This window comes from Phalacrocorax carbo, chromosome 1, assembly GCF_963921805.1.
Source record: "Phalacrocorax carbo chromosome 1, bPhaCar2.1, whole genome shotgun sequence".
NCBI lineage: Eukaryota > Metazoa > Chordata > Aves > Suliformes > Phalacrocoracidae > Phalacrocorax > Phalacrocorax carbo.
This window is the reverse complement of record NC_087513.1, coordinates 15,588,404-15,615,402: the sequence shown is the minus strand read 5'-3', so window position 1 is coordinate 15,615,402 and position 26,999 is coordinate 15,588,404. Positions and strand designations below refer to the sequence as shown.

The 26,999-nt window shown below is 38.2% G+C and overlaps 1 protein-coding gene across 3 annotated transcripts in view; it reads left to right on the top strand.

The window, feature by feature from the left end:
* The window catches only part of ATXN7L1 (ataxin 7 like 1), a 118,921-nt gene that overhangs the window by 15,856 nt on the left and 76,066 nt on the right, over positions 1 to 26,999 (top strand). For 2 of the 3 annotated variants that reach the window (XM_064444767.1, XM_064444777.1), the window contains exon 3: positions 25,161 to 25,265. The exons of the other annotated variant lie outside the window; for it this stretch is intronic. In XM_064444767.1, the coding sequence (XP_064300837.1) occupies positions 25,161 to 25,265 (105 nt within the window). The remainder of the gene's footprint in view (positions 1 to 25,160; positions 25,266 to 26,999) is intronic. 3 annotated transcript variants of the gene reach the window in all.

Sequence of the window (26,999 nt, the reverse complement as noted above, 5' to 3'; positions counted from 1 at the left end):
TATCCCTCCAGTCATTAATTCTAAGCATATTTTAATCATTTAACAATATAGTAGTTAGCCTTCTTGGAAGCATTGCAGATAGTTTGTGCCTTCTCACTGTAAGTTCATGTAACTGACAGCTGGGCCCGAACACCTTCTTTGGCTTTACTTTGTTTGCAAAGCAACCTTTGTTAACATGTTTTTCCTGGTGCTGCCTTCTTGCTCATGGATTTATGAGGACATAGCAGGTCAATCTTTATGTAAGGTTAGAGGCTCTGTAATTTCTAATGAATTGTGTCAGAACAATTTTTGTCCTGGTTTTGCAAAAGAAATAGTAGGAATCTTTTGAAGGACATTAGCACTTGCATCATTTAGTTTGCCTCTTTGTTGTAAAATCATCACCAGTCTGAGCAAAAGGGTCACCTTTTCTCTTGGTTACGCCCACAGCAAGGCCAGTCAATGCTGATTTAAGGTATTGTTCAACGTAGATGAGAGATGTTGTATATGTGGGGTTAAGGGAAGAACCTAACTTACTTTAAGTGAAGACAGACTTTCAGAGGTTTCCCCAGTGTTGGTGGTCCTGTATAAGCACTGTATACAAAATAACTGGAAAGCAAATGTGCTGTATCTCAAGTTTACAAATTCTTCTCCCTCTTCCCCTTACCAGTATTGCTGCCTCCAAAAACTTGTAAAAGAAGGCAGCATGAACTGAGGTTCTAAAAAAGAAAATATGCAATGTTGGATTTATTTTTATGAAATGCTGGGGTTTTGGGCTTATACACCCTACAAAAACTAGAGAATTTCAGGACTGCGGAATAGGTGATTTTTGGTTTCTTTCTTTGACTGTTTTTCTGCAGCTGGAAAGGCTGAAACAAACTGGATTAGATGATGAGGTTTGCTCCAAATGTGTATCAGTGTGTGTTCTGTTCTAGACCCATGTGAATTCTCTGTGCGTGAGCTCAGGCTGTTTCTGGTTGGGAATGTACAGGGTCACACATGCCCTGTGCTACCTTGTTAGTAGCACCATGAGGAGGTTCTAAAGGTCCAGGGAATTGGAATCTTCCTTGGTACCTTGTTGCTGCCTGTGACAGGGTGGTACAGCTTGATAGGTGTCTGATCCATCAGTTCTTAGCTGAGTAGTTACAAAATATTTAGAAGTTTACACTTGGAGTCACCTTTAGTGTGTTACTTGTGTAGTGAGCTGGACTGAATGTTTGGACTGACTGTCCCTGTCATGGTCCTTTCACTATGTAGATCCCTCTATCCACCATTTCACAAATGTTGGATTATGCCAGGATCTACTGTTAGGCCAGTATTCTCTGCAGAATACTAACAACCATGCTAAGATCAAGCAGATGATTGGTTTACTTAACCTTCACAGCATCATTTAATCCATACCTGCATTCAGGTAAATAGTATTTGAGACTATGGCAGATACAACAACAAAAGATTATATTTGCTTTGACATAAGGCACTAAAAAGGGTAATTTCTAATCTGAAAGCAGGAGTTCAAGGAGACTGATACCCTGCAGTAGGGACAGACTCATTAAAAACTGGAGGAAGCATTCAGATAAAGTTATTCTACCTGCATGGTGTGACCAGCCAAGCCAGTGGTTTGATGGGCTGTATATTAGGCAGATCTATCTCACTATTGCTGTCAGATAAAGGTCTTTAAAATGTACAGAAACTGCATGGTACTGTAGAAAGCTCAAGGCTTCACCTTGGGTAGTGTTCCTCATGGCTGTTATTCAAGCTGGAAGTTAACAGCACCAAAGTTCTTATTTCTCATTTGCCTTCTGCAGGAGCAAGGTCCATGTTGAAAAAATCATGCTCTAGATTGTCATGACAAGGTCTCAAAGTCTAAATGGATCAGGACTGTCATCTTCTAAAAGTGCTTGCTTCAGGAGAAACAAGCTGCAGAGCTTCAGAGCCTCATATAGCACGTGATGGCACCAAACCATTCTGGGTATTCCCTTGGCTTTTCGTGTCGGTGTCCTGCCGATCAAAAGGCAGGGCATCTTGAACCATGCATTTCCCTTTGATGTCTATTGATTACGAAGAAGCGCTTCCTCTCTTCCCCGCTTCCTTTACCAAAATGTCAAGGTGTGTTTCTGCAGGAGACAAATGACAGCAGTCACTCACACCAGAAGAGTTCCTGTCCTGAATGGCAGTGATGTGAAGAAGCCTGTTAGCTCTTGCTAAACAGTATGTACTTGATATGGCACATAGGTCAGATGCCAGCTCCAGGAGAGGAGTGCTTCCATCTCTGTACATCTGATTGAACTGAAACTCTACTTTATTGCTGCCAGTCACCTGCTGAGAGCAAGCCACACTGACCTGTCAGGAGGAAAAAATGTTACTTTTACTGTAGTGACTCTTCAGGATGCTATAGGCAGAGGAGATTCTGCAGTGTGGAGTTGGAAGTGTGGAACTGAAACACTTCGTGCTGATGTGGGAGCTTAGGGATGCAGAGAGCTAGTGCACAGTCCTGACAGCTGCGTCAGGCCATCTTTTAAACTGTGTGCTGGCTAAACCAGCAGCAAAGTGCAGTACAAATACGCATTTGCAGTCTGAAAAAGATCTAAAGCACACAAAAAGGTTAGCAAGAACAAGATGAAGGATGGCACTGCAGCGTTGCCATATTTGTATGCTGAAAATCTACAGACAGATTACAGCAGATATCCTAAAAATATATGTATTTATGTAAACGTATATTCATATATCTAGAAAATTCTCTGTAATCACGTTTGCTTTTGGGTTTTGAGATTTTTCTTAAGTATCTGGTGATTCAAAATTACCTTCTTTCAAGGCGTCAGTTACATTCCTTCATCTGATGTTATAACTCTTATACAGTGTGCTAGGGATTTTTTTTCCTAAATGAAAGCTGTTTTTAATTTGTGATGCATTGAAGAATATTTGTTTTATTTGGCTATTCATGTTTTAATAATTTGAAAATTACAAGAAGTCAGTACTGTTATTTAGCAGTCTCTCTTTTGGATTTCTTGTTTTGATTCAGCTGTTTCTTTCAAAGCAACTGGTTTTAGCTATCAAAAGTATATATCATATACTCTCAAGTGGAACTAGTGTTTGAGAGTTGGTCAATATGTGTCTGTATTATGTAGTCAGTATTTTCAGATGATCCTTGTCCATTGTCAGTATTTTAACTGGGCTGTTCCTCTTGCCAGGGATGGCTTAATGAGAATTCTCTCAGTGATACTGCAGCAAAAGCAACATTTACAAAAGAGTGCAAGCCTGAACCTTGGGTTTGTATAGATATAAAAACTTCCACATGGATACTGCTTTGAAAGAAGTCTAGTGCTTAAACAGTGTTCACTGCCAGTACCTAATATATTGTCTTTTGCAGGTGTTGGGAACAATTTGCCCTTATCTGTATTAGCAGCCAGACTGTTTTCTGCCCTGATCAGACAGCTGTAGTTGACATCTGCTGTCAGTTAAAGATTGCTGACGGGCCTTGGTGTGTAGAGGTCTTCCCCTGTGGCCTGGGGACAGTGAATCTGGTTGGGCACGTGTTGCTTTCATTTGGCGCCACCGGTTTGTTTCTCTCTGTTTATCACCTCCTTCAGAAGGGTAACAGTAAACAGAGGGAAAGGGGGTTCAGAAGAAAGTTGGATCTCTGGTGCCCTACTATAATCAAATACCTAAAGTCTGGAGATTTTTTTCTATTAAGGCAAATAAGATAAACATGGTACTTCTGCGTTTAAGAAGTATAGCCTTCTTTTAAGGATACTGTTGGTTTTATTTTGGTTTGACTGATGGTTTACCCTTTCAGAACCAGTGAACACAGCTCTAATGCTTTAGTAACATACTTGTCTAAAGCACTTGGCCGGCTGCTAATAAATTATGCCTCTCAAGCTTTCTGTGAAGTGTCACAGATGGAGAAACAGAAACATGGAGAGGGCAAGTGACTTGCTCCAAACGTAGGATAAATTTCCATTTGTGTTGCTGGAGTGCTTTGCTTGGATGCATCCTCATTGGGAGATTGTATGAGGCTGAGGTGAGTAAAAAAAAAATTGCTGCTTATAATTGCAGCAAATGGCATATTTTCAATAACATTCCCCAAAGACCTCTATCTTGTTATTTACACAGTGTAGCTAGTTGCACCTGTACAGAGGCCACATGCCCCTTTGCCTTACTTTGAGTAACCATTGATATTTTTATGAACAGCAGGGTAATGGAAGACCAGGTACATACTGAACTTGGAGACTGAGACCAGCCACAGCTTTACAGTGCTGCTGGCAAGTTAAGTTTTAATTCTTCCTTTGTCTGAGGAGAGAAAAACTGCTTTTCCATATCTCTCCAGAGTGGGCCGGTCTTATTGGGCTATCTTATGGAAGAAATTTTGTCATTAAAATAGTTGTGTTGCTTTGTTGTTGTTGTTTTCTTTTGTCATGTTTAAAATTTTGCTGTACTTGCAGTCAAACAAATTTAGATACTTAGCAAAATCCAGGTCTCTGTCCAGACAGCACTGGCAAACCTTGCCTCGGAGTGTATTATTTATACAGGAATATCTGTGGACTGCACTTTACTAACCTGTCTGTTGAAGCCTCAGATAGTTTTGAATTGTGGGGTTTTCTTTCCTCAGAATTTGCTCTTAGATCCAAGCGGTTGGCAGAGTAGCAATTTGATGTTACTGTGTATGTTCCATAGCTTGAAGGAGGCTTTCCTTCACTTTAGCGTGTATCAGTTCATTATTTTCTTTTGATGAGAATAAACTGACTCACAGTGCTCCTATGGAGTTGGTTCATTCAGAGAGACGTTTTGCAGCAAGGAACTTGCTGTTGTGTATGATATCTTCTTTTACTTGGTTTTGAGATGCTCCTGGCATTTTCTGCCATAGGTTTGCTTTTCATTAGAGGGGTTTGGGCAGGTGAAAGGGCGCAGAGGGCTAGAGATGAGAGGAAATTACCATGGAGAAGAAGGGTAGGAAAGAGGAGTGGGGGGGATTTTGTACTGTGGTAGAGTTGTGGTAGAGTTCTGGGAGTGTATCTTCTGAAGTTTCAGGGGATGTGTCCTGGCTAGTAGCGTGCCCTCTTGCCTAATTTCCTTTATGTGTAAGTGCTTCAGATATGCCTAATGGGAATACTATGGGAGCTTGCAAATTGCCCGAATCTGTTTGAAGGAATCAAGAAGTGTGGTAAATGATTAAGTTTTTGTTTGCTTAGAGTGTCCCGAGTTCTGATGGTGTCTGGGCTACTGATGGCTCACAGTTCCTTTGGAATGTGTGTTCAGCACTCTGCATGGCAAAATAGAGGGCAAAGTTTTCATTAACAGCGGGATAGCTCCCATTATGGATGATCTTGTTCACCTTACGTGTCCAAAAACCTTTCTTATATGTTCAGAATATTGACTATTTTGAAAATGAGAATAATCCTTTTTCATTTATGTTGGGAGATTATAAAATCTAGAAGTCTTCTGAATGTAATTGAAAGCCACGCGGTCAAATCAGTGCATGTCACTGAAGAAGATTGTTATATCCTTGTATGCAGCTATCATTATGATAATGCAGTAACCCAGTCATTAAAATTTAAGTTTAGGCATTGGCGCTTTTGCTCTGTAACTTTATTAAGGTGAAATACGATTCCAGTGTGTGAAGTAACAGTTGATGATAGAACTGGAAAAAATAGTCCTGTATTATTTATGTAAATTTTCAAATATCTTTTTTTTTTGCAAAGAGAAATATTCACATGGGAGGAATGCTTTAATTCTTTTTTGTATAGCTTATCTTTTTGGTGGAATTTAGCAGAGATGATTTTATTCACAATTTCATCAGCGGTTTTGCAACAAGTTTGACATTTTGTAATGCTCTGTTTCCACAGAGGAATAAAAGTCCTTGTAAGGTTATTGAAACATGCAGTTGTAAAGCGCTTGTAAATTATCTTGGAATGTAAACAATGATTGTGAGCTAGCTATGGCTATGTTATTTTAATAAGAATTGGGGCACGTTTTGATAATTAACTAGGCATGAATGATTACTCGTGATTTTTATTGTATTATAATGTCTTTTTCATGATTGCTCCCTTTTTTTTTCTTTTTTTTTTCCCTCCCTTCCTTCCTTTGGCAAGGGGAGTTGTCATCTGTTCATTTCTGGTAGCTACCCTGTTGATACTGAACAAAAATAAATTAATTGTGAATGGCCAAATGGCCAGCTTCTGAACTGTAAGTGGTAGATAGTTGCAAAATTCTCCTTGCTGTAAAATGTAACTCTTAGATGAAACTAAATCTTCCCACTTTATGTATGTGCAGTTATAGACTAAGATTTTGAATCTAGGATTGGATCTTAGTTATTCCCATGTTTTCCATTGAAATTGTTAATGTATTGTTGTTCAGTTTAATAGCTGATGACTTGGGTAGTATTAGCTGTAAAATTCAGCTGGTTCATGAAATGAAAACAGCTTCCACTTAAGTGATAAAGAAATAGAATTGTAATTAGCAAGTTCTGATTTGTGTTTATGAAGAGTTTAGGATGATACAGTGAGGAAGAAAAAAAACCCTCTTTTTATATCAGTCACTAACATAAAACTGTTGAAAATGTAATATTACAATATTTTTTAATAGTTAAAGTGATGCTGCAAGTATCCTTTAAGTATTGCAAATATAGGTAATGAGTGATAATGTTATAAAGTGATATTTCAGACATTAAAGAAACTCATTAAACCAGTAAAGAAAATTATAGGTAAGGTATCCAGACTGCCTTAATTCTATTGTATAGTCATGCGGTAACTATGCATCCTAGGAACTTACTCAGAATATGTGCTTCCACGTAGTGATTGTTTTTACAGCTCTTGGTGGCTTTTTACATTGCAGAAACATGTTCTAATCAAAATAAAGAGAGTTCAGTTTTATAAACTGAAAAGATTCTTGACAGATTTTTAATGCTCACAACTGAGACACAAGTTTTAAAGTGTGGCCATTTGACTCTGTTTAAGTATCAAATGATGTACTGCACTTGAACTTGGAGACTTAAAAGAGTAAATGCACTTAGAGGTATGAAACTTGTTTAGGAACCCTCTGCCTATGATAGAAGCTTTGAAGATTACTTATATTTTAACATTGTGGAAGAAAATGTATTCTGGGTTTAAGAGTTATCCTTAGGCAGATGCTTACTATCATGAATGCTTGAAAAAAATTTAATGGACTGTTCAACCTTTCTGCTCTGATAACTACAGAATATCCTTGTTGTTGGAAAGACTGTGTGTGTGGTGTCAGAAACAGGATGGTATTTAATTGCAGAGTAGTTGGAGAGATCATTTACAGAAGCTTCATTAACAGGGAGTTTACATTAGCCAGTGGTGTCTCCTGCCATTCAGATACAGAGTTCAACAAAACTCACATGTCTATCAAACAGGAGATTCAGAAGGAAGCTGGAGGTTTTGTGAGTGTACTCCAAATATGCACTTTGCAGGTGTATATGGTCATTGCTTGTACTGTGCTGAGTGGGGTGTTAGTGCATACTGCATTTTTTTTCTATGCTCAGATATTTAGCCTCCTTAACAAAGAATTTCATAGCCTCTTTTGGTTAGAATAGTGATTCTGTCTGAAGTTATTTTCATTTACCCTTCATTAAATCCACGTACCACATTTATCTCTCACCCAACTGCTGCTAAGATACCTGAGGCAGGTGCGTTGCACAGGTCTGGCACTGCAACAGTGTACACAGTGCAGTCCTGCATTGAGATACGCTGCATCCCTCAAGATACGTATATACCCCTTTCACAATGAAGCAGCTTTAGCTCACACAAGCAGCTCGGAGTTTGCTTCCGATCCTCGATGCATGTTCTTCAAGTGGAACTACAAACAATTCTCAGTGGACAGATGTTCACTCGCATGGCTGCTGTACCGTGCGTAAGCTATTTTCTGGGTTTTTTTTTTAGAAGCTGAATTTTGTTGAACTCAGTCTTTTGGAAGAGTAGTAATTCCAGTGAGTTTTTTCCAGATGAAATGTTGTGATAGGAATTAGCTGTCACTTACGTCATTGTAACTATCACATAAACTTGCAGATGAGGTGTTAACATATGTTAAGATATGTATAATAATGGTTATACTTATTTTTCTTGTGTGATTCAATTAATCAATTAATTTTCAAGTGTTTAATTAGGAGTTACAATGTACATAATTCCTCCTGATGTACAGGGAAGGACACTAAAAATTCAAGAAATTTGGCTAAAAGTTTTCCCAGTAGATGATGATGGAATGCAGGGTTTGACTCCTCCTTTGTCTGCTGTCCTGTCTGTTGGATTGTGCAGTAATTAGTAACAGCCCTCCAAGGACCCATACTGTTACAGTAAATGGGGGTAAGGTTTGCTCCTTGTAATAGTGTGGAGGATAGTTTTGTTTAATGGGGGTGGTGAAAAGGTTTCATAAGTGGTCTCCCTCCATGAATCTTGATGACTCGTTACTGCTTTATGATGCTGGAGTGTACCTTAAATGCATGAGGCAAAGCAGTGCATTTTTCCTTCTGTATCTCCTTTTTCTTTTGTCTATTCAAGGTGCTATTGCTGCTGAAGTCAGGTGAGTGCCAGAGAATTGAGACTGTCTCTGAAAAGCTATGTCTTGGACTCTGTCTAGGAAGCCTCTTGTTCCAATGATCCTACAATTAGGTAAATCATGGGGTACTAGGAGGCACAGCAGACTTGAAGAAAAGCTGAAAAAACATTGATTCTAAACACATGAAGAATCAGTCTTTAAACAGAACTGTTTTGTTGGATTTTAACTGTTGCAGAGCCAGCACAACACTGTAATACTGGATGAAATAAATTAATAACTGCTTTGCTACACCCAAATCCTCAGAAATAAACGAACAATTGCTTTGCTACACCCAAATCCTCAGAATAGTATGATGCTGGAAGAGAGATTCCTTCTAAGCAAAGTTGACAGGCATCAGGCTGCAGCATAAGAAGTGTTAAGTGGTCCACTCATGTCAGTGAGCTGTTACGTGGATGAGATTAATCTAGGAAGCTGGGTGCTGGTGAAAGCATCGCTTTTGGGACCAGGTCATGTCAGCAAAAGGTATTGCTGACCTTTTGCGTGTTTGTGCCGAGAATCTGTGACAGTCATTGGGCAGACCCATTTTCAGCAGCTTACTTTAATCTTGGCACAGTTTTCTTTGTGCATGTCCCTAGGATGTTCTTAGCTCCCCAGTAAAAATGGCTGAGCCCTTTGCATCCTAACCTCAGTGAAGTGCCAAGAGCAATGAAGCTGCAGCGTACCCATTGCATGGAAACTGGACTCAAGGGGCTGTACTGAGAAGCAGGCTCGCTACCTCTACTGTCAAATGGCTGTAAAATATTCTTACTTTTTCTGTCAGTGTAGCACATCTCAAGATCTGAATCAGCCTGCTGATTCTTGATTACATGCAGTGATCTTCCTTTAAAAAGAAAGACTTTTCAAGCTTAGAAGTGCTACCTTGTGATATTTGAGTTACCCCCTGAAGTACTAACCAAGTACTAGTAAGTCATTGCTGCTGCCAAATAGTGGAAAGTGAGGTAACGTTGTGAAGAAGAGTGAGCTGGAAAGATTCTTGGAGTAGTCATATACTGAAGATCAAAATTAGGAAAAACAGTTATTGTTCTGTATTTTGAGTAGTTCATTCCCCAAAAGCCTCCTTTTTCTCCTGTCCAGGAAACCAACAAACAAGCCAGCTCCAATGACAACTGGAGCTTTTCTAAGTCTCTGTTTAAGAATGTGAAAATGAAATTGTTGCATAATTTTTTGTTTGTTAAATAGTGAGAATTAAATAGGTGCAGGTCAGAATATGATTTGTGCAGTATTCAGTGTGGCAGAAATTGAAATAGAACAATAATGTGATTGAACTAATAAACTACTTTTTTCTTTCATTAAAAGGAAAGAGCCCCATTAATAGCTTTTATTATATTAATGTGTATGCCTTTGAGTGACAGTATTAAACTGATGATTTGTATTATGAGTAGATACTGTGAAGCATAACAAGTGCAGAAGATTATTTTTTTTTTGACATACACAAATAACATGTCTTCCATTGCTTTTTCATTTCTTTCCTTTGCTGTTTCAGTACTACTAGATGGGCAGGTTTCTTTAAACTCACTCTGTAAAATTTTTTTAAGTCTTCAGAACTAAAATATCCTGATATTTCAGAAGGGAAATACTTACAGTTTCTTTTTCTCATTCTTTAGTTGGTAAAAGCTCAAGTTTCTTAAGGCATTTTTTGCCTGATGTAGCAACAACAACAACAGAATTCATTTTTCTCTCATCTAATGGTAGTTAATCTCATGAGTGTGTCTTGATAGCAGAGTTTGCTCCTTTATAGGGTGACCACTTTAACTGCAGAGCTTTATTTTGAGGCTCTAAATTGTGGCTGATCCTGTATCTGTGACAAACTGTAATTTTGTTAGCAGCACCCCTGGGAGAAGGAGGGAGTGGGAAGGAAGGGAGCACCTCCAAATGCAGCATGTACATATGCTTTAGGATGTTCATACTGAAGATCTGATGGACATTTTAGTGGCATACAGACTTGTACTGACCCAAGCCCTTTGTGACTGTGTTCTTCTCTAAGGGTTGTGTCTCTTGGAGGTAAGACCGCTCCCTGAGGTGTGCAGCAGGCTCTTGGCATGGACTGGGTTAGTCTCGCAACGCTGTGCTTATATCTCCTGGAACAGGGAAGAAACTACTCTACCAGTATGAAGTGCTGCATTGCCAGACTAGTTTGTCCATACCTAATGTGTTTAAACAGTAGGAGCATATTCCTATCCTGGAAAATGTTTGTGGTGTGCATCTAAGTATACTGTATAAATCTCAATGTAAGAGCTGATGATGTATGTATGCTTTTCCAGACAGTAAAAATATTTGACTGATTGTACTTGCAATGATAATTATTCCCTTGAGAGCAGAATTGTTAAAACAGGGGAGCTATTTTCTGGAGTTGTATGTTAGTGGAACTAAAGACTGTTCTTCAACCTACAGGAAATATTACCGCCTGTTTTAACTGGTTTTTCTAAGTGACCTTGGGGTAGAGTTTTTTATATTCGGACTTCGGTTAAAAAGTTTCACATTGATATTTCCATATCGTGCTATTCATTAATGAATTCTTTCTCCTTTATTTTTCTTTTGCATAAAGTTCTCTGAGGAAAAAAAAAAGAGCGTGGTTGAGCAGTTTTAGAGGTACCTCAATCTGCACACCAAGTAGAAAGAGAATGAAATCCGTTTCTTTTGGAATTGTATGAAGGAAGAAGATGATCTTACTGAAAGTCTATCTGAAAGTAACTTCTAGGAGAGACGAGTTATATGAGAGGCAATATTCCTGAAGAGAGGTGCTGTTATAGGTGTAGGAGGCAATACAGAAAAAGCACAGAGAATTGGCATAAGAATTATTTGTGTCCTTTTAGACAATACACTTAGGCAATACATGTAGACAATACATTTTCATTTAATATCCAGCTGTTGATTAAGAACAAGCGGGCATGTTCCATCCTGGGTGAGAAGAGAGTTAGAATCATAGAATCATTAAGGTTGGAAAAGACCTCTAAGATCATCAAGTCCCACCTTCAGTGCTTAAGTGAAAAGATTTTCTTGCCCTTGGCTTTTGTTGAAGGGAGAAGTGAAGTAACGAAAGAGAAGTGCCTTTGGCAATGGACTTGGAGATTGGAAAAAGCCAGGCAATTATTGGAAGAAAAAAATAGAAATTGATATATGTGACTGAAGAGAAAGTGCCCTCTTTAATTTGTTTGATCAGCTTTTGAATGCTGCAGATTTGTTACGCTTGTAAAGTGCATATGTGTTGTAAATTTCATGAGGTGCAAAGTATTTAGATATTTAGTTAAGTTTCACCTTTTTTTTAGCTATGCTTTTGAAGAGCTGACAGACCCAGAAACTGAAATTGGCTATAGAGCAGGTAAACAGCAAATTCCCTCATAGTATCTTATGATGTGATTTGTTGAAGATTAGCTCCATTTCTGTTATAGTGTACCGGTGATGTCCCAGACCTAGCTGTGATTGCACCTGTTGGCAAACTATTCTTAACTAATTTAGGTACACAGCAGTCACCAAATATCTAACGGACAGTACTAATCATTAGTGACTTCAAAGTAGCAACCTAGTAGTGAAAGATGATACACCAAACTTGCACTTTTACATAGCATCTTTTTCTTAGGCCTATTGTAACAACAGGGGTTTTCCTCATTTGTCACAAAGAAATAGTAACTTGATGGTAAAACCGTACAGACACTTTGGAAGAGGAGGAACTGGATTTGAGTTTTCTCTGAGTTTTCTGATGGCTGAGTTGTGGACTATAAAGAAATACTGACTCTCCTCAGCAGTAATGGATACTCCGACAGCATTAAAGGCACCCATAACAACACTTGATGAAATGAGAATAGCGTACGGGCCCGCCCTTCCTGTACATGGACAAGCAATGAGATACTTAGCATGTTGAAAAATTACATAGGTGAGATTAGGGATTTTATTCTTAATGTTTTTTTCTCATTTAGTCATCATTTTCCCTGCTAGAAAAATTAGAAGAGTGTACTCATTAGTCATTGTCTAGAAATATTTTCCTGATGATACTATCTTTATTATTAAACTTCTATTATAATAATAATATTCTTGTTATTAAAGAGCTGGGCTAGAAAGCTGTGACAATTTCGTTTTTACAGGACTCTTTTTAACACTTAACTTATGTGCTTACTCAAAGCAGGATTTCTGTAAAGAATGCATAACAAAAGTTTTATTTGATATTGCCAACAAAGAAGAATATTTGCTGCAATTATATATGTCACTTGGATATGAAAATGCTCTTTTAAACATTATTAAGACTTGTTTAACAAGTCTTTGCAATAGCATTGCAGTTGCACGCACTGCTTCTAAAACATACTGAAAGTTGTCTTATTTGTTCCTCGTTCTATAGCCATAGTGAGGTCCCAGCCAAAATGAAGGGCCCCATTGTGGCTGCAGTGTATGGACAAATAGTAGGAGAATACTGAAAGGCTGCAATCTAAACAGGCAGGGCAGACAAAGAGCATATTATCCTGATTTTAGAGATGGGATACTGAGGCACAGAAAAATCTAATCAGGGTCATGCAAGAATGTTGTTCAGGAGCCAGGATTTAAGCCAGTTCTCCTTCAGTCCAGTTGTGCTGCCTTAAACCAGAGTTGCTTTTCTGCAGAAGTTATCTTCTGCAGAATACAGAATACAGAATGCAGAATACAGCTTCGCAGGCTAGCGTGTGAGTGTCATCTGTGTCTTGCTGAGTGTTTATGAAGAAAGCACCAGTTGGAGAATTAAAATCTGTTTCATGGCAGTCTGCACAGAAGAAATAGGAATGAAGGTTTTTTTCAGTCATGGTATTTTTCTCCTGAGGACTGTTTGACTGCATAGATAACATCTTTGTTAGTGTGCATTGACAAGAAAATGAAAGAAGAAAACCTGCAATCCTTGTAATATTTCATTACTAGCACTCCGAATGATGGACTTACTAAAATAAAGTATTACAAATAAATTGTATTTAAAAGATTTCTGGTTTTTTGCTGCACATTCAGTAGTCCCTAATATGGCTGTATCCAACATTTCCTTAAAAAAAAAATCAGTAAAGATCAGAGAAGTTATTTTCCTTTCAAACTTTATTTTTCAGATCACTTAAGATTTGATCACTTAATATAAGATTATTGAAGCTATAGTTTTAGCAAATGGAGAAAAATAAGGAAAAATACTTCCGTACTTACCCTGACCCACTATAAATATCATCTGTAGTACAGATATACTGTTGTGTAGTTTACAGATGGGTTATTAATTTATTTTTATTTAAATTATTTAGTTTGACTTGCACAATGGAAAGCTTCAAATCTTTCCACTAAGCCCATATAGAAACCCTACTGGTGTGAAATCAAGTAATAGCATACCTACATCATTAGTAAACACTTATTGATTATAGCGAAACCCTTAGGCTTGTTGTGCTGTGATACGGAAGACAAATTGACAGTAGTTTATGCTGTCTTCTCACCTTTTCAGCCAGCCACGATCAGAAGCAACATTTATGGGGAGCTAAGAACTAAATAAATTTCTCTGGTCACTCTGGCTCTTCCTCACAACCTCACATAACCTCGCAAGAGCTCAGTTTGTTCTCTGAGGTAGTTGGCTAGCAATTGTTGACTAAATTTGAGCATTAAAAGATAATTGCAAGATTTGCTTTGAAGTAGAGAAAGACCTTCATTTCTCCAGAATGAAAATTCTTGTGTTTTTATTTCTTTTTTAAAAGTCTTAATTGGTGTCCTGTAAGGAGAAAATGTGTTACGTGCACAGAACAGGTTCTTGCAGGAGTAGTGCGTGCCATTCTTGTATGTGAGGCCAAGTATTTTTAACTGTGTCAGTATTTTACCTTCCAGCTGGCTTGGAAAGCTAAAGTCTCCGGTACACAAAGTCAGGGGGGTGATAACAGTTGCAGCTCTCCTCCAGTTTCATGTCACAACAGCAAGGTTGTACTTGGTGAATATCTTATGTTACTACTAAGCTGAAGTTAAGCATGCCCACTTTCTTTCCTTATCTTTCGTTTCAACTGCTGTGATCTGATCACCATCCTCTGGACTAAGCTTTGCTGACCAAGAAGCTCAGAAAGGTCAGCCTTGTAACAAAAGGGACAGGGAAGCTTTGCAGCAACCCAGATGTGAAGAGAAGTAGCAGGCTGCTATGCAGGGTGCAGGTGTTAGCAGTGTTCTGCTAACTATATCTGTACTCGGAGAGCAAGATTTAGGCAGATACATGTTTGCTGGTACCAGTCTATAAGCTGCATTAATACAGGCTCTGCAAGAAACCACAATACCTTGTATATAGGCAACTTCCATAAAGAATGGTTGTCCTCTGTTACCATAAAGTCAGTGTGTTTTCCCATCTGTCAAGCAGAGCTGTATCATTCAAATTCTGCAGGTTTTGCTTTGAAGGACCTGAAAAGCCTTTTTTCCCCACTACCTCCAACACCACTTGCCTTGTGGTGCCAGTCTTGGCAGTCTTGGAAATCACCTGTGTTTGGATGGATACCAGTACAGCTGTAGAGGTTCCAAGAAGATGGTTTTCCTCACAGATAAAAGGGAAGAAGTCTCCTTCCCCATTGGCACTCTTAAACAAACTCTTGGTGCCAGACTATCAAAAAGTTAGATCTATTGTAGGAGTATTTGAATGGCCTGTCTTTTCCAGCAAAAGAATCCCCAATTGTCACTGATTCTGTTTTTACTTTTGGCTCTAGACAGACTAATATATTTGGATTTTCAGGACTCTAATGACTTGCAGAAGTCCAATATGCTTTTCTGAAACCCATTGATGTCTCAGGCTCCAACAAGGGTTGCTCATTCCACTAATGAAGGACAGCAATACCAAACTATTGCCCTGCAGTCATCATCAGCTGTTGTAAGGCCGAAGTTGAAAGCTGAGAAGGGGTTCCAGGAACCCTCTCCATAGCCTGAGTACTTAGAAATAGCTTAGAAATATAAGAAATACTGTAGAAAAAAATTTGGAGAAGACCCTTTACATTTCAACCAGCATTTATTATCTCCAGATCTTCATCTTACTACATCTGTGGGACCAGTATGTTCATGTTGTTTCCTTGCCTCTTTATTGTATTTGGCTAGGCATCAGAAAGCTTAACCACCTTATGGCAGGAAAATAAAAGACTGAAACACTGTGTATTTCTGTGAGTTATTGTAGTTAGCTTGCAGATCTGACATCTCTTCCTGGGCTGAGGTGTGCTCTCCTGGAGAAGAGAAGCTGGCAGAGTCCACCTGCTATAGAAGTCTCTTAGAAAGTATGTCTGTGGTGCAACCCTCTAACTTGCTAAAGGTCAAACATGTAATTCAGGAGAGCCATACATCAATCTGAGCTGAAGTTTAGTCCCATCATCCATGAAGGATACTACTTGTGCTGACAAGTCTCATTTGCAGTGAGACTTCTCTTGATACATGTTCAAGGAAGAATTGTTCTGTTGCTATATAGTGGTTCATGGTGGCTCTCTAGTCAAGGTGCATGACGTTCACTTTGAATTATGAGGGAAATGAAAATTATTTCCTGCTATTCCTCCCCTTATGCCTGCCTGTGGGAAGTTGAGAAATCAGAAATCTAATGCAGAGACTGATAATCCTTCTGCACATTCTCTATCCTTTGTATGCACACCTGTGTGCAGCCATGCTCCCTCTCCAAGGTTTTTGATAGTGATATACATGGGCATCTAAGAGAAATCCATTGTTTCTGCAGGGTAAGAGAGTCTCCTGATGAGGACTTCTTCGATATGCTCAGGAGTCTGGGGCTGTTATGCTACATGTTCTACAAATGGGATGTCACCTCTGCTTCTGGATACAGAGTGCATAGTCTGGATCCTTGTAAATCATGTATCTTTTAATGTTTCCTTGCCCTCAGTAATTTAATTTTTGCTGTCATTTAATAATACTGTTGCTGTCTTGAAGATTTCCAGACGTAAGCAAGATGAAATTTGTAGCTGGAGGTGATATCTTTAATTAGACTAATTGTAGCTGGTAGGGAAAATTTTGGGGCACACATCTGCTCAAAGCCCAAAAGCCAGATCTAACTGTTTACCTATTCATCTAATTGAAGATACTGTCTACATTTACATGACTCTTCTAGCTTGCTTTTGAACATATGAAAGTCTATTTTTTTCCTTCTGCTTTGCTCACCTTGATTTGTGAGAGAAGTTAGTTAGCTGATGTTTGGAAGGTTTGGGTTTTTTTTCTTCTGTTTCTGTCTTGGACCTTAATGTGCTTAACTAGTATCTCTTTACTGCATAGCAGGATTTCCTTCTGGGTATTGACTTTATAGAATTTTACAATAGTAGATTTTGTAAGCAGTTGTTCTAGTTCCTGGAGCATGTTGTTTTATGTAAAATGAGAGCCAGCTTAAAATCTAGGTTCATGAGGGCGATGGTCTTTGAGATAATTTCCCTGAAGTGTAATATAATCATTAAAGAGAAATGTAAGAACAGTTATCATTTCGTAGGCAGTAGTTTGATGTTACCAGAATTGTTAGAGTTGCCTCATGTTCATATGTTATGATTACACTTATCTAGTCAAAACTAAATATTGTATAATTGAATGATGTCCATTTCAATTACAAGCATGGGTTTTATTGCCTGTCACCCTGCTAAATCGTCTTTTCCCTTGGCCTTTCAGCCCTGTTCCACTCTCCAAATTCTTCCATGAGCACTTGCAGGAGATGGGCCAGTGCAGAGCATGGCCAAGGCAGTGAATGGTCTGTCTCCGCTCTAGCTGGTCCTTTCCAGGACCGTTCCCTGTTACTCCAGCTCTGAGCTGCAGCAGCCAAATGCAGATGTTCACTAAACTTTATTGATGTACTTTAGCAGCTTTAATGTTTGTATTTGCCCTGTAGTTTAAAATCTGATGATAAAAAATTAAAAAGACATCATTAACCAAAATTCTCATAACCATCCAAACAGACCTCAGTGGTGTATGGCACTGTCTTAATGTGCACTGGTTTCTTCGTAGTATTACCTACACTCTTCACATCAGAAATGAGGAGGCTCTTTAACTGAAGGTCAGGCAGGAAAGCCAGGAAAGGGACTGAAAAGGTAAACGTTAACCTGTCTGGTTACATTGCACAAAATAACTGAAAAGTTCAATGGTGAAGCGGGAACCTGGTTTTAAAGATTAGTTCAGTAATCTGAAGTGTTAGAAACATAAAGAATTATGTAAAAGGAGACAATAAGCTTCTGAACATTTTTATACAGTACAGATAAATAAATTTGGTTACTGCTACCTTTAACAAGTAGCTTTATTTTTACAAAGTTTCTTTTGTAGCCAAGTGTCTTCCTTTAATAGTGCACAGATATCTGTGTGACAGATTTCAGCATGAGCTAGGAAGGCATTGCTGCTCCACAGTGGTTTTAACTGGTCATGGTCCTGTTGGTCCCCCTGCTCTCCAGTTCTGGGCACGGCATTTCCTTCCGCTCCCTTATGTTAGCGGTAGCATTCATCAGGTTCTGCAGTGTTGCCGCTCAGGGAACTAAACTGTCAGAAAACCTTTTCCTGTTTTGTTTTGTCCTTTCTCCTGTTGCTTTGCTCCTGGTTCAGAGTTGTCTTGAATTTGACTTCTTGTGTAATCAGTTAATTGATGGTACAAGCACAAGCGAGGGGCAGGAATATGAAGCTTGGAGTCAAAAAGGACCATACCAGTGCCTAACTTTGATCAGTTTAAGTTCTTGAGGAACTGCAGCCTGACTTATTCTTGAAACAGAAAATTGCAAAGCAACTTTATTTTGAGTGTCATACAGTGTTACAGAAAGAAGATTGTTACAGAAGAAATTCAGCGCCTTTGCACGCACAGAAAAGCACCTGAGCACTTTACTAGTTATTTGGTGTTGGAGGCTGTGGTTTATCTGAGTTGTGCACAGAGAGTGAAATAAAGACTCCATAAGCAGATGAGCTGTCGTCTTCCTACTCTGCGGGGCAAGGGGCCATGTGCCTCCATATAAGCAAGTTTTAAGAAGTAGGTTTTTCAAAGAGCAAAGACATTAGCTACTGTCTTATCCTCTAGATATCTTAAGATGTGAAAAGCTGAGATTTCTTGGTGTCATAGGTATGCAGCATGCTTTAGAGACCTGTGAGTTTGGGGTTTTCTCTTCCAGTATTCTTGTGATGTGATAATCTGGTAGCCCAGGCAATTCTGGTCCTGTGTTGCCAAATTATTTTAGGCTGGGATGGCAAATAGCCTACATAAATTTCATAAGTCTTCTGAATTGTGGAAGAAAAGCTTTGTCACATTTTTCCATGTTTGTTCTTTTTTTTAAATATATATATAGTGTCTTATGCAAAATAGTAATGGCAGTGGTGTGTAGTTTACTTCATAATCCCTTCCAAACAGTTTGTTATTACAAAAAGTATGCAGATACTATTAATCTACAATATTTGCTTAGATCGCCAGTTCCTAGTTATGATCTACTTGTTTTTTCTTTTGTTACGGGTCTTTGGGAATGGAAGGCACAACTTCCATCTTCAATACAATTTCAAAATGCCTAGATAAGGCAGTGTAGTACAAAATCTTTCCAAGTCAATGGCAGTAGTACTTCCTGTATAAACTATAATTAATGAAGAATTCCCAACATTCTTTAGGATTGTCAGCATCCTCATGATTGCTCTAACCTGGGAGGCAGCATACCATTTGAAGTTACTGGTCTGGTTTAAAGGTGTCATCACCTTGACTCTCTACCACAGTGACTCTTGTAAAGTCTATTTGCTGTTTTTTTCCCTGCCTTTTTTTTTTCCTTTGTCACTGTTGTGTTTCATTTTTTAGTGCTGTTGATGACAATTCCAGTATTTCTGATTTCTTCTCATTAATCACTTGGTTTTTTAGCATGCAGAATATTTGGCTCCTTGTATTAACACCCAAGGGACATCAGTCAGGACTTATGACTATTGCATTTGGCCCTATGTTAGTTCTGTCCTGTATATTTTAATTTTACTTTTTCCTCAATTTCATGGTTAACTTTAGGCATGACCTGCATTTTTCCATCAGAAAAGAAATGAGCTTGAGCATTACTTTGTGGTCCTGACCCTGAAGTTAGCCATGATTTGAGCAGGGGCTTGGAGTAAATGACATTCAGTGGTCTCTTTCAGTTTAAACAGATCTGTGATTAATTGCAACTGTGACTCTGGCATTTTCAGAGGTAAAATGCAGTTTATACTGGCCAGCTAATTACTGAAGCAACTTACTGTTTTTTGCATAAAAAAGCTAAAGGAAAACCATACCTGGGGGAGAATAAAGCTGATGTTAAATGGAAAGAGTGTGACATTTATTTCTAAGATAAGACTAACCTGTCTATGTAAGCATGTTTAACTGCTGTCTGAGTAATACCCTGGAGATGTCTTTGTATTGTTTCAGTTTCAAGTTTCAATTCATCATGCAAATTACCTAGTTTTTAAAATAATCTCAAATGTAAAAGTAATCTAATTCACTGAAAGATTTTGTACATTACTCTATTTTTTAAATGATGGTGGGATTTGTCACTTCTGTGGAACAAGAGGGAGATATTGAGCACGTTTCTAGACACAGAGTTTAAAAATCTATCTCCAGGAGCAGGAGAAACCACATGGATTTGGTTTTGTCCATTGCCATTTTTGCCATTGCCTTTTTTTTTTAGCTTTTCTTTGTTAGTTTTAAACCAGTGTGTCCTGAATAGTCTTTCTCTCTCCCCTCCACCCTTCCCTTCTCTCTTTACAAATAAACATGACTAATATTTTTCAAAGCAGACTTTGTGTGTATATTTAGTGGAGGAACTGATATATAAGAGAATGTTTAAAGTGTGTATAATTTATAGCAAAAGATGGTAATTAAAAATTTAATTTCCCGCGCAAAATTGTGAGGTCTTACTGTTCAACAACCTTAATTCTGCAGTGGGAGAATGGTTTAGATTATTTCTAGCTTGTGTTTTATTATACAGTTGGATGTAAATGATTATGAATTATATAATAATAGAGAAGGAACTTCATATAAGTCATCTGGCTTTGATTGTTACTAAAAAAAAAAATTCCTTTGTGTGAGTTGGAGAAGATAAAAAGTCATATCTGACACCTGCATTTTCATGCCACGATTTGCAGAAGCAACATTTTCTTGTGTTTCTATGGTATTTGTGTTTTTAATGCACATTTTACCAAGATGATGCATTACAAAACTGTGTCATACAGCTACAGCTGTCTTTTTAGTTGCAAATGTTAGTTATGTGAAAACTATAAGCAGAAGTTATATTTATTTTCCAAGCACCATAGTGAAGTATATACAAAGTAATATTTGGTTTAAGATTTTAATGTAGGAAGGTTGTATTTCCTACAGTCGGCATTCAGTGTCCCTGATTTCCACTTATCTTGCATATTTTTCACGTGATGTGGGACACACTTGCATCCTGTTAGTCAAATAGCTCATTTCCAAGCAAGGCTTTTGTAGGTGTACAGTATCAACAGACATGTCTGGCCAAAGGATTCCATTTTGAGGGGACGGTGATTCGGTACTGCAAGGAATGGGGTAGGTGGAGATAACACTTCCGCAAAGTGTGCAGGTACTTGAAAATAAGTTCTCTGTTCTTTCTTGCTATCAAGAGTCTTCTTCAAATCTACTGAAAGCATCTTCCAGTAAAATGAGGTAACTGTGGTGGGGGACATGGACTGCTTTTACTTACCAGAAGGGCTGGGCAGCTCTTTCTGTCTCAGTCTTGTTACCTGTATTTGCACATGGGGAGCAAGCAGATCACAGGCTTTGATAGAGGTGGCCGTGCCAGTCTGGGGTGAGTAATGCACACTTTGGTCACTTTGTTTCCGTTTTAGGGGGAATCCAGATGTTGGTAGAAAATAAAGACTCTTTGCAGTCGCTCTTCTGCCCCTCCCTGTTTTTTTTGTACTTTGATAATTATTTCAGTACGGTTTGACAGTTGCTCCCCTTATTCACCAGTTATCTGCTGTGTTCTTCAGTGGTCTTACCTTTTTCCCTGGAGAAGTCTTTTCTGAGCTAACTTTGGAGAGAGCTGTTTTCTTCTCCAAAATTAACCTCTCTTGAAATGCTTATCACCATTGCTTTCAACTAAGCGGACATGGAGGGGGGATTGTTGCCTCTAGAAGATAAATTTTTGTTTGGGGAGGCTGTTGTCTTTTTTGCTGCTCGTACCAAGGTCTAGATTGTCAAGTGGCTGTAATCTGATCTAAGAATTATTCCAGTGTCCAGAACAACCCTTCAGTCATGGTTGCTTTGAATAGGACATGGTAGCATTGAACTATTCTTATTAAAAACAAGAAAACGTATCTAGAAAGATATATAGTTCTTTATATTTTCTGCTTTCTTTTTAATTTCAAACTTTACTTGCTCTCTTCATTGTAAATTCTCTGCTCTGGATTGCATTTGTAATATTATTATGCCCAGTAAAGTGTGTCCCCCATTGGAATTTCTGGTGAGACAATATTAATGCTTCATAGTGTTTTAATTAAAAAGTAATTTATATATACTGTGTGCGTGCTTACGAATCTTGAGTTTAATAATGAAAACTGATTTGTGCCAGTCTTGCTAGCATTGAGGAACTAACAGAGTTAGTTGAACCTGTTTGGACTTGATGAATTTTCCTTTTACAAACTCCTGTATAGTGAGGTTTTTAAGGAATCCAGTCTGATAGTGTTTAATTTAAGCTTTTTAGCTATTCTGATTCAATAACAATTTATTTGTGTAGTGTGATTCCTATTTCTGATTTTCAACCTGTGGTTTTGTGCCCTTGAGATTCTCCAATTAATTTACGTGGACTTGTGGCAGGTAGCTGATAACTTCATATCAGAAGACTCACACTTACAATAGACACTTGCATCTCTGCTAGGCTGTTTCTAGACATCTGAAAATGAAAAAAACTTCCGAAGTGCTGCTTCAGGATGTCACTTACTCGCGCCTGTGCATCGTTTTGATGCTGTGTTTCTCACAGCAGCATTTTGTGCATTCTCCTACACGTCTGTGCAGTTTCTTTGCATCTCGACTTCTGCTGTCTCGGTATCATAAAGACTCAAATGGTGTTATTTACCTGTTAGGTGCAGTGCTGTTTGCCAGTGTTCTGCAGCAAGCTCACAGGTACCAGAACTTTTCCTTCACTGCTCTATCTCCTTGACAGTGTCTGGTGAAAACATAAATGACTTTGTGATGCTGTGAACTAACCTGGTTTCTTATTCCACCTATATCCCTGGATAGATTTCTCCAGTATTAATACCTTATGTCTTTTTATAAGTTACTCCCTGCAGCCAGACTTCATAAAAACTCAAGACTAGGATCCAGCCAGACTTGATATGCCTCAGAGCCGGGCATATTTGAAAGAGCTTAAAGCTTTTTAAAGCTTTGAAGGTTAAATGGACTTAAGGTATTTTAAATGGAAAAGAGTTGTAACTTTTTTGTTTGTAAAGGGCAAAGTCTGTATGTTTTCATAACAAGATTGTCACCAGACCATTCAAACAACAGAAAAAAATGTTGTAAGTTGCTGAAATGTTTTAACCATTTTTAAAATACTTCATAACTGTAATTAAATGCATGTTTTTGAGCTCAGACTTTGTGTCAAATTATACGTGGGATAAATACTCCTTTCTATGGAGTTTACAGTGCTGTTAGTGGAAATCTGTAGGTTCTGGTCAAAAATATCTTCGGGTAAGAATTGCCAATGTGAAGTGATTTTTTTTCTCCTTTGAGATCACTGACTTCTAATATTAAAACAAGAAATAAAATAAACAGGCCAGACGTAGTGCCTGCTTAGGGTTTTGTTTGTTTGTTTTACTAGTAGGGAGGATTTAATTTAATCTAACTATACAGTTTTGGCTTCATCAGTACTAACACTTGCTACATGAAGAAATTACCAAAGAAGTTTACACCTCACCACTGCTGTTCTTCTAAATTGAAGTTGAATGTGTTAATAGTCTTCATCTGGCTGTAATGCATTTGAAAGCTTGGTTAGTCCAAGACTAGCACTGCGAAGGCGTCATTATTGGTTAACCTTTCAACTGGATTTCATAGCCTGGTATGAGCAGTAACAGAGAGAGGCTTTTGGTTTTCAGGAGGTAGAGGGACGGTTCACATCATATCAGACTATGAAATACCTGCAGCTTGGTGGTGCTCATTTGTGCCCAAGAATGCTTGAACAGGCCTGTTTGGATCTACTTGTGATACTGCCTGAATTACTGTGAGAGGGTTGCCCCATTCCTTTGTGGGGTTTTTGCGGACCGAAGGCACTTTGCACTTCATTGTGGCAAGTACTGACATTATAAGCAGTGATGTTACTTACATAGTGGTACAGACTAGGGCAGAATTACTTACAAAAATAATTCTAAGGCCAAAATGTTTGCCTTGGTTAAGAACTAATGAAATAAAGTACCTGCTTGTGTCACTTTAAAAAAAAAAATCACTATTTTTAAAGCAAGATATGACTTATTGGAGAAGTAGGAATTAGTCGTTGATGTTTATCTATCATGGCTGCTGTCATGCGTGTTGTCTTCACTGAGGGTCCTCTCATTTTTCCTCCTGTTTAAAAGGCGCCAGGTTGGTATTTTAGGCTGAGTCAGAAGCCACATTTGCAAGTTCTGTAATAGATTTCGGATGCTGCTGAATAACACTGGAATGCCATTTTACATCATCTTTAAATAAAGATGTCAGTACCCTCTTCTGAGAGGTTTTGCGATCTGTGCAGCCGATACTCGGCACAGGGTTACTAATGCAGCAACACCTTCATTAACAACACTGGGCGTGGTGGCATGATCACACCAAAGCGCATAAAAGTGACAGGAATTTCTGCCCTCTGAGCTGTGGTGGATGAGTATGTGTGCTTGTTCTTAAGTTACAGCAATGCAGAGTGAAACAAGTTACCTCACTTGTAATGTTAGAGCTCTGAGGCCTTCAGTAGTAATTTAAGCCTATTTTACTCTGTGTTTGTAATGGCTTAAGAATGCATGTATTGCATGATGTGTTTCAGCTGAGAGGGACAAGTGCCCATCATTGTCTGACTGTACCCGTCTTTTGATTTCATTAAATTCCTAATGCCATCACTGAGAAATACCTCATTAACCATCTTTGTCTCTTCCCAGAGTTTTTGCTGGGGAGACAAACAGCAGGCTGTTTGAACTAGGAGGGACATTCACACAGAATCAGAAATTTCATGTCATGACATCTGTTTCAAAACAGGGATGACATTCCTGACTGTATTTTAAGCTGTAGGATCCTTGACCTTGGTTACTATAACTAGCTTTTAAGCAGGAGATTTTCTCTAGCAGTCTGTAGTCGAGCCTGGAATATTGTGACATGAAGCATAACCCGTGCACTGTGTTTTCTAAAAGGATCTTTAGGCAGAGATTTTAAAAGACGTATTCGTTTACTGTTTCAACAGTTGACCAGTACAGAAATTCTTATTCCACTTCTTGGCAGTAAGTGTTAAGACAAAGGTGTTGCTGCCTGTGTTCTGGCTCAGACTGAGGGGTGAGACTGCAGTATTAGTATAGGGCCTTGAAACCCAGAAGGGAAAAAAAATCCCTTTAGCTTGGTAAGAAGCTCCTATGGAGCAGTGTATAAATTTGCTTTGTATAAATTAATTAACAGTAGTGGCCCTGCAGTATTTTCAATTTTTTTTCTTAATATATATTTAAAGCATATTTTCTAATTCTTGTATATATTTTTAACTTTCCCACAGATATGCACTTATTTGGCCATTATCCAGCTCATGATGATTTCTATCTTGTAGTGTGCAATATCTGCAATCAGGTAGTCAAGCCACAGGTTTTCCAGTCACACTGCGGTAAGTGAATGTTTTCTTTCCTGAATTACAGTGCCAAACTGGCGTATGGTTCTCTTAAGAATCATTGCATATGATCATGACAGAGGCATTGCAGATACACTTTTCTGGTTATCTTGTGTTCTTTCCACAGAAAATACCAGCGATGCCTTCAAATAAGTGTATTTCCTGTAGAGGAAGTTAAATTAGTTGTTGTAGAAGCTGGACTTTTCAAGTTGAACATATACTAAATTAACCTAACAAATAAATCCTGTTAGTTAGACACTAGCTAGGCTAAAACTATTATGACCTAACATTGGATTGTCTTTTATCAAAGCTGCAAAGTGAGGGCTGTGATACTGATCTATGGTAACTAGAAGTTGGATGTTATGGATTGTTTTCTAATGGGATTTATGCATAGGTGTATATAGGGCTTATTTTTATATTTATCATAGGGTTTAATTTTTTACCTAATTGGCATGTTGAGTCACGTTTGTTAAGATTCTCTTGAGAAACGTTCATTTGAGAAGCTGCAGGAATGTGCAGATATTTATTTCTGTTAGTATGACAACAGAAAGATGACAATTTTTATGTTGATTGTAAGCAGAACTACTTTAGCTAGAAATTTTTGCTATTGATTAACAAACTACTTTCAAATATTATCTGAAAAACTTAATCCCAAGGTCTGGGTTATTTATTACTTATCCAGTGGTTTATTTGTTATTTGTCCAGCAGTCTGTTTCTGTGGTGGTTTTTGGTTTTGTTCTGTTTGGGTGTTTTTTTTTGTAAAGTATTGCAAAATGTGACTGGAATGGCTAGCTTTGCATGAGGTTTAATCGAATTAATTTGAAGGTGATTGCATAATAATGAATGGTAATTAATACTGAGGATGGAATCAATTAAATACATTAAGAAAAAAAAGCCCCAGCAAGATTTTCCTTGCCTACATATGACAAATAAACTTCACAAATCCTGTGCCCCTTTCAGTCTTCTTGACAGCAAAGAAACTCAGTAAGGGGAAAATGTAAGTGGGATGAACAGAAAATATAGTCATTTATTTACTTTTAAAGAGATATTACCAAAATATTATCTTGGGTTTGTATAGAGGGGCTGCTAACAACCAACCAGGAGCAACTGCATTCATCTTAAAAAGGCAGTTGTATGACTTACCACGATGTTTCACCCAGACTGAAATAATTGTGAAAAAAATTGTAATAGTGGAATTACAGTATTTATATCCAGTGAATAAGAAAAGTTCTGAAAGTACTAGTAAAGTGGGAGAAGGACTTTCTAATTTAATGGTGAGGTCAGGTGTTCATTTCAGTGTTTTAATGAGCAGTCCTGCTATTTTTTCCAAAATTTGTTTCCTGCCCTTAGTCATATGTGGATTCTTCCTGCCCAACTTCAGGTATCTTATGGTTCTTTCAGTGACAGAAAAGCTTCTGTGCATATGATCACAGGTACAGTGGGTACTATAAACACTGAACTGGTGCATTCAGAAAAGATCCGCTACAGAACAGAAGATCCTATATAACATCTTGCTGTAGCCTTCCATAGTTGTGCTGTTTCCTGGACATGACATTCTGGTTTGGGGACCAGTATGAAAGCTGGTCCTGTTTTCATGTAGGAGGCATATGGAATGATCTTTCTGTTAGATGAGAGTAAAGTATTCCGTGTTAAAAAGAACCTTTTGAGCTTTTTGGAAGTAACGAGTTACCGCCAGTGTTAGTGTGTTGCCAGTTAGGTGCAAAGATCCTG